At 43.8% G+C, this 8893-nt stretch overlaps 1 protein-coding gene across 1 annotated transcript in view; it reads left to right on the top strand.

The window, feature by feature from the left end:
• The first annotated feature begins 2138 nt into the window (after nt 1-2138).
• Nucleotides 2139-8893, top strand: part of NDUFAF7 (NADH:ubiquinone oxidoreductase complex assembly factor 7) — a 102364-nt gene continuing 95609 nt past the window's right edge. The window contains exons 1-3 of the mRNA XM_018572823.1: nt 2139-2163; nt 4512-4693; nt 7428-7508. Of these exons, the coding sequence (XP_018428325.1) occupies nt 2139-2163; nt 4512-4693; nt 7428-7508 (288 nt within the window). The remainder of the gene's footprint in view (nt 2164-4511; nt 4694-7427; nt 7509-8893) is intronic.

The following is an 8893-nucleotide window of genomic DNA, read 5'->3' as shown; positions in this document are numbered from 1 at the left end:
TTCTATATAGAGGGCCTAAAGCCCCCTACCCTCTTTCCCCCTCCATGCGCACAACCATCAAAGTATGGCGCACAGGAAACTCCTGGATCTCCAGGACGGCCCTGGATATCTCACCGTAAACCCCTTTGTGGAATAACCCCAACTTGCCCCACTTCCACACGGTCCGCGATCCCGCTTTTTGGGCAAAACGTGGTGTGAAACTGCTCTCGGATATTGTGGAGTCCACTTCCCTGATCTCATTTGATGACCTAGCAGCAAGGAATGGTATACCCCCAAATTTATTAACAACTGGTTGCAATAAGGGATAGAATGGTGCAATTTAAGACAATACTGCATAGAGCCTATTTTACCCCTCATGGTTTACATAAAATGAATGCATCCATCTCTCCGTCCTGTTGGAGATGTACGTGTGATGAGGGCGGGTTTTTTGGGAATGCCCCCTCATCAAGTCCTACTGGGTCTCCACGGTAGACTTTATCTCAAGGGTCACCTCATTGCCACTAACGCCATCGCCGAGAATGGGCCTGGTGGAGGATGTAGCTCCGACCAGGTCGGAACGCATGTTGGTAGGCCTCACCTTGTTCTATGCTTGCAAGGCTATTGCTATGTGCTGGAAGAAACCGGCCCCGCCGGAGCTGTCCTTTTGGAAAAAATTGGTGAATGACAACCTACCTCTATACCAGGACACATATGCCAACAGGGGATGTCCAGGGAAATTCCATAAAATCTGGGATAGCTGGCTGGAATGCACTAACTCGGCAGTAGACCTGGATGCTCGCTCCTGAGAGGGGACTAATGCCCCGTTTGGAGTGCTCTAGACCTGCCTGGACCATGTCCGACCTGAGGGTCCAAACGAGATAGGTGCCCCATTATCTAGCTCACCCATCCAACGACCTCCTGTCAAGGCTGGACCCCCTGGCGGGTATATAGGAGGGCTGTGGGAAGGCCTAGCGAGCCTTGTCGGGTAATGATTCCCCCACCTGTAATGTAGAACCAGAATTGTTTTTTGATTATCTTTCTTTTTGTTTCTTCCTTTTATTTCCTTTTCCACGGCTATTGATGCTGTAATGTTATGTTGAATGCACTGCTATGCATGGTGTCATCAATGTTAGGCACAAATAGCGTGCACGGTTGTACTATATGCTTGTAAAACAATACATTATTTTGTAAAAAAAAAAAGAAAAAAGAGGCGTGTCGTCTGGTGCCTGATGTGTGCGGCTCAGGTCGTGTGTGGAGCCGCGAGCAGGGTAAACTAATCGATAGCCGACTAATCGATGATGGAAAACGTTGACAACGTTTTACATCGTCAATTTTAATCAACTACATCGAGTAGTTGTTGCAGCTCTAGTGGCAAGGCACTGTCAAAAGATCTCCGGGATAAAGTTGTTGGAACCGATAAAATTGACATTTATGATACAGCTTTGATGCAAAGGTGTTCCTTGATATCCTGAACTTATCCTGAACTGAATCAGCATATGGCCGTGTGATACGCAAAAGAGAACTATCAAAGGGTTCTTGGGGCTGGACACTGATGAATGAAGTTCTGCCGGACTGTCATCTGGGGCAAGCCCGAACCCCTGCTGGTATTTACTGCCCACACCTGTGTCAGCAAGGAAGCATACATGCTAGGGATGGGGGCAGGGGCATATGATGGAACCTTCTTCCTGTGTGATCATCTGCACTAACCTAGCCCACCAGCAGGAACAATGGTAACCTTGATGACTTCAAGACTAGTCTTTCTGGAATCTACCATCAAGAATGTGATTCGCTGAGACCTGCTGGAGAGGAGTGTTCTGAGCACAGAGAAAAACCCATCGCTTGTGTGAATCAGAGAGAGAGAATGGTGTGGCTAGCTGAAGGATCCTAACCTCAATTCCTATCCCTACTGACCCCCTCATTATCCCCTTTCCCTTAATTGTAATTAGAATGTATGTATATCCCTATTTGTAAATAAACCCAACACTGATTTAAGATTCAGTTGTTAATCAATAATTTAAGGCACCCCAAATCACATTCTACAAAGGTTGTGGACAGGCACAAGTCAGGACATGGTTGCGGTACAATGAGACTCCTCAGTATACCGCGAACTACAGCTCGCGGTATCCTGGACGCCGCAGCTGAAGCGGATCCTGACAATTATGTCTGGATCCGCCCAGCTGCGTGTGTGACAGCTGGCTCTGCCTATCTAGAGGCAGAGCCAGCTGTACCCTCCCCCGACCCGTTCCGCCAGTCAGCACTGGAGGATCAGAGGGGGGAATCCAGCCCCTCCCCTGTCACAGCAGAGAGCCGTGACGGGATCAAGAAGTGAGCGAACGCCGGTATGTGTTCGCTCACTTCCCGATCTACTGAGCCGACCTGTGACAGTTTCATTGTCACAGGTCGGCTAGAACTAATGAGGATGAGTGAAAAGCACTTACCTCATAGTTCTCCTTTAAGAAGTGAAAGGTATTTGATACAACACCGCCACTCCCTGGATCTGGACGTCGCTCAAACTGGATGAAAGAGCCAGGAGGAAACTGGTCAGAGAGGCTACCAAGAGGCCTACAGCAACTCTGAAGCAGTTGCAGGAATTTATGACAAAGAGTGGTCATTGTGTGTATGTAACAACAATATCACAAATTCTCCACAAATGTGGCTTGTACGGGAGGGTTGGAAGAGAAAAGCCACTCCTCAAAAAAAGGCCACATTCAGTCATAGCTGATCTTTGCCAAAACGCACCTTAAAGATTCTGAGGCCACATAGAAAAAAGTGCTATGGTCAGATGAGACTAAAATGTAATTGTTTGGCCTCAACACCAAATTATATGTCTGGCGGAAGTCCAATACAGCTCACCATCCAAATAACACCATTCCTACAGTAAAGCATGGAGGTGGTAATATCCTGTTATGACACGTGTTTCGCTGCAGCAGGGACTGGAGCACTTGTCAGGATAGAAGGAAAAATGGATGGGGCAAAGTACCATCAATTTCTTGAGGAAAATCTGCCGCCTTCTGCCCGAAAGGTGTCAATGGGAAGACAGTTTACCTTCCAACATGACAATGACCCAAAGCACACAGCAAAAATGACCACACAGTGGTTGAAGGAGAAAAAAGTGAATGTCTTTGCATGGCCTAGTCAGAGCCCACAACTTAAACCCCATTGAAAATCTGTGGAATGACTTGAAGACTGCAGTCCACAAATGGTCACCATCAAATTTAACTGAACTTGAGCAGTCCTGCAAAGAAGAGTGGGCAAATATTGCAAGGTCTAGATGTGCAAAGTTAGAGACATATTAAAGTCTGTAATTAAAGCAAAAGGTGGTTCAACAAAATACTGACACAAGGGGGTGATCCTTTTTCCAACTCAGTGATTCTGTTTTTACATTTATTTAAAAAAAAAAAAAAATTCTGACATGTTTGGTCTTATATCTTTAACCACTTCAAGACCAGATGTTTAGACCCCCTTCCTGGCCAAGCCTTGATCCCGGGCTCGCACCGGGCACAGCGGAGCCCGGGATCAGCGGGACAACTGCGGGGGGGAACGAGGGGGGGACCGATCGGCACACCATACACGCGATCCGCTGGCTCTACAGCCGGCGGATCGCTTGTATGGTAACAGGCATCGCTGCCTGTTTTTGAATAACGGCCATTTCCCGCTCGCGCGCCGAGGGGGCGTGTCTGAGCGGACGTCTAAAGACGCCCGCTCAGATCTAGAGACCTCTCGGCCGGCCGTTTTTTTACAACCTGAGGTGTAAATTTGGATCTTTTAAATTGTACTGAGTAAATACAGCTGGATAAAACAAAAACTGTGTCTGTCTTCAGGCTGCAAAACAACAAAATGTGATTATTTTAAAGGGGGGTGATTCTTTTCTATACCCACTGTATGAAGTCGTTTCTTAATATAACACTGGTAATAAGTCCCAGTTCAACTGGCCATGCTGCTTAAATATCAGGTAGGTTGCCAGGTTGACACAAAAGTGGAAAATGATTCAAGTACTGTAATTTTCCTCAAAGGAGAACTATGGGGAGAGTGAAATATACTCTTCCTAATCGTTTGAGCTGGTGTGTGACACTACAGGTGTCACATGTTGGCTCTATAGCTTGAGAACTGAGCTCAGCTCATGGCTTCTCCCTGCAAAGGGCGGTGACGGTCAGTCAGGGATTCCTCTAGAGAGGCAAGAACCAGCAATCAATCAGGCAGTGAGGGACAATATTGTCAGGAGCTTTCCCTGCTCTGCACTGTCAGCGTATAACGGGCATTAGTAAATGTATTCCTCTGACCCAAAAGAGGACCATACCCCAAAAAAAGGTTTGGCTTAGTGTCATTGTGAATATATATATATATATATATTCTTTTAATTTGCATATTTTTTTATGAGCTTGTACAATGTATTTACATAGGGGATGGTTTATTTAAAAATGCTTTCATTTTGCTAATATTTCCAATGACCTTTAGTTCATTCTATTCTCCAAACCTTCTGAATTATGGATTTTGTACACTGTATAATGCTTTACCTAAATGACTTATTTAATAAACTAATTTTTTACTTATCTTAGTGTTTGCTGCAAGAGATGTTGACAGATACCAAAGTAGCAAAACTGGAGATTCTCAAGAGGGCAACCCATTACTAAAATACCTTACAATGAAAATAAAAGCAACAGGCCCTATTACTGTTGCAGAATATATGAGGGAAGTTTTAACAAATCCATTGAAGGTAAGAGCTAGTCTAGCGCATACTAATTTATGCTCTCATATCTATCAATAAAAAATAAAGTCCACAAATGATGTCATAGTGTTCTACAAAGCAGTCCACTCAAATCACCCAGGTGCTGAGCAAACACTTTCTGCACTCACCGCAGCCAAATAGCCATCACATTATAGGTGGTCATGAGCTATTCAGTTGAAGCAATGACCACAGCCACCTCCTTCTCTCTTTTCTTGTGGATGACACTCACTCTTCCTTCCCGATCGTGCCTAATGCTCACTCCCACTTTCCAACGATGTCCTCACCCCTGGTATTCTGAGGTCTCCTCTGTTCATACAATTACTTGTCAAGTGCATCAGTACTCAAAGGGAACACAGTAAAATCCTCCATAGTGTAGTGAATTTTAAAACTTAATTAAAATACCATAAAACACTCACATAAAAACTGTAAAATAAATCGCTCTCAATAACGCTGCTTCCTTCTCGCGCTCTGTCGTTGCTGCATGTTGATGCCAGCATGTACCACCCATCCTATGTTTCATCACTAGACTTCTTCCCGGGACTGCTCATGACCATCTATAATCTGATGGCTATTTGACTCTGGTGAGTGCGGAAAGTGTTTGCCCGGCACCTGGGTGATTGGAGTGGACTGCTTTGTAGAGCACTCTAAGATCGGTTGTGGACTTCTTCTGTTGATAAATTTAAGTGCATAAAAAGTATGCACTTAGGACTCTGCACTGTTTTATTATTGTAAATAAGATTGCTACATTGATGAAATTATATATATATATATATTTTTTTTTTTTTATTCATTGGAGAGTAATTTTATTTTAAAATATTTTTTTTAGGAGGGGTTTTAACACATTTATTGTGACAATTGAATAGATTTATTCTCACTTATTTATGCTATAACTGAGCGTGCAGCGCACAGTTTATATAAGGGTGTTACATTGCCATTCATTTGAATGGCACCTCAAATTCACCTCCTGCCCGCAATGCACTCGGAATGCGTCGCAATGTGCACTAACGCAATACCATGTGCCGTCTTGCGTTTGAAAAAAGTAGTGCATGCACTATTTCTTTAATGAGCACCGCACTACAACGCAGGGTAGTGGCTTACTGCTCATTGTGGCACGGCTGAGTACATTGTGGGTAGAAAGTGCATTTGAGGTGGCATTCAAATGAATGGCGTCCAGCAATGAAATCCGCGTTAATCGCGAGGTCCTATGACGAAACCCGCGTCAATCGCGACGTCCATCGATCAAATCCGTGTCAATTGCAACATCCATCGATAAAATGCGCGTACATTGCAACATTCAGTGATTAAATCAGTGTCAATCGTGATATCCATCGATTAAATCTGCATCAATCACGACATCCAGCTATGAAATCTGTCAATTTCGATGTTTAGCGATCAAATGCATGTCAATCGCAATGTTCAGCGACGTAATCTATGTGAACCACGGTGTCCATTTAAAAAAAAAAAAAAGTCTATAAAAAAAATAAACACTGTTCAGATACCCTAGCCTGCTTGTAATGGCGACTGTGCTAGTTTACTTTGTAAAACAACCTGCCAACAAGAATTCAACATGACATGAAAAGAAAAAAGGATAGGCTGGAGATTGCTTCATAGTCTACGTACGTTATAAATTAAGTTTGTATAAAAAAAGCTAGTCTAGAGAGAGAAGATGAGTCACACAGAGCTGTTGTCAATCAGAAGAAGAGGCGTTTCTCCAGACATCGAGCTGTCTGTGGATCTGCCTGTCTCTAAATGCAGGGAAGCAAACTCTTTAATAATGATGAATATAATCCGCATCCAATAAAGCTTGTCCCTTCCCCGGCCTTCACGACTTCTCTGCAGACCAACAAACAGTCCTGTCCTGGCTACGGAAACCCCTCCAGGCGGTGATGGGATATAGAAGGGGGTCAACAAGCCCCTTTCCACATGGAGCACCATGAATGGTGAAGGCTGGGGAATGGTTACCGGTTACAGCAGTTTCACATAAGCCATGTATGTCCATATTGTGACTTTATTATAATATTACTTTATTGTGACTTTATGTTGGAGACAATCTCAGCCAGCTTAAACCAGATTCTAAATAAATATATATATAACTCGCATAGTAGATCATATCTATACATATACACTGAGTGGCCAGATTATTATGAACACCCCATCAGTACTTCGTTGGGCCGCCTCGTGACTCCACGAGATGTTGAAAGGTGATGCGAGGAATCTGACACTGCACTGTTGGCCTTCTGTTGTTTTGTACCAATCTTGCCACTCTCCGTTCTGCTCTAACATTGACTAGTCGCTGACGGCCACAATGCGCACGTTCAGACCCAGATTTTCGGTTGACAGTCAAGTCTTCAAACACTTTAACAACAGCTGCTCTTGAACATTTATTGAATTCTGCTGTTTTGCTGATACTCGCTCCATGGCGCGAGCGCCAACAATCATCCCACATTCAAAGGCTGTTAAATCGCGGTTTACCCATATCTTCAGAAAAAAATTACTTCTACTGTCATTGTAAACAACCTGCTTCCCTATTTATAATGGTCTGGCAACTTCAGCATTTAATTATAGCTAATTTGCCTACAAACTTCAGGTGGTCATAATGAACTGGCCACTCAGTGTACATGGTATAAAAATACATTTTTATATCCAGCATATTCTTATTTTTGTTATAACATTCTATATCTAACTCTAGATCTATTTTTCTTCTGTTATCCTTGTAACACAGGGTTATTATATGCATCAGAACATGCTGGGAGAACATGGAGATTTTGTTACATCCCCTGAAATAAGTCAAATATTTGGAGAGGTATTTATATCAATATCCTTTTAATGCGATGTGACATTTATTTAGAATGGCACCCAAATGCACAAGTACTGGACGCACTGCAGAGCACCACAGTTCACATGCTTTGAGCTGCTCTGTGCTGCTTAGAAAAAGGTGTAGGTCTGTTTTTTTTCTCATGTTGCCATGCTCATGTTGGCAAGCCATTTTTGATGAACTGGCTGCTTTAATGAAACACAAGTTAAAATGCAAAATACCACACACTAACGGTATGCCCTGCAAACAAATGGCATAATGTGAAGGGGGGCCTTAATTTCTTGATGTGCACTGCTGGCCATTTGATATGTGGACCGTGAGGACTTAGGAAGGAGCTTCCCAAAATGGCGGGTATTATGTGCATATATTTTAAGAAGTTTCCAGCTTATTAAATCTGTGATTTTTTTATTATTATTATATGGGTGAGGTCTTAACAAAAGAGTTTTAAAGGGCTTCAGAGTTTAATAAATTGGATGCTTTGATCGATAAAATAAATTTTCATTCAATATATGGAAAAACATATAAAGGGTAAGAAAATTTTCTGAACATTTCCTTACTCTTTTCCCTTCCTCCCATCCTCTTGCAGCTGGCTTATCTTCTCCCTCCACCTGCATGCGCCCATTAGGACCCCCTTAGACTTGTGTGAGGTCAGGGGACCCACCCATCTCCCAGCCCCGCAGAAGTCTACGGGGTTCTACTGCACATGTGCAGGCAGTGGGACCTGGCATTTTGTTACAGTGCTGATGTCCTCTAACCTGCAGCAACCACCACCCATGTTAATAACTTATTTGTGATTCTCTTAGAGCATGTGACATGTAGGAGCTAAAATAAATTACTAGTTACAGGAGACTTCCTGTGTTAAGAGCTGTTTGCCAGTCTCTGCGAGGACAGCTGCAGGTTAGAGGAGATAAGCAGCACTGACACTAAATGCAGCGTCCGCTCTGGGGATAGTGTAGCGCCTTTGCGATAACCCAAAATGGTACCAATACCTGGCGTATGCACAGTAGTGGCAGGTAGGCAATCACATTTGTCTCTACCATGCATTCACCAGGTAACTTCGGGGAGGACTGCTGCTGGCATCTAAGACATCAGATGACGGCTCCCCGTGAAGAACTTCACCCTTCCGATCCTCCCCGCCCTCATCCAAGTGTTTTTTCCATCTTCTCCTCTGACCTCTTACGTATTGTTTTCTACAGAAAACTTACTCACCCGCCCGGGAAATCCAGCATTTTCCACCTGCAATTCACTGCCACAGGCTGGGTCCTGCGCCAACATCCTCTCTTTCTATGTCAGCTGTCTTTTTCCTGGTTGTTGCAGCCATCTTTCAGCCGCTGTGTCCCTGCTCCTGCCGACTCCTGGAATATGTGACGGCA

The sequence above is a fragment of the Nanorana parkeri genome, unplaced genomic scaffold, assembly GCF_000935625.1.
Source record: "Nanorana parkeri isolate BGI_ZX_2015 unplaced genomic scaffold, ASM93562v1 scaffold2142, whole genome shotgun sequence".
Classification (NCBI taxonomy): Eukaryota; Metazoa; Chordata; class Amphibia; order Anura; family Dicroglossidae; genus Nanorana; species Nanorana parkeri.
This window is presented reverse-complemented; position numbering and strand designations above follow the sequence as displayed.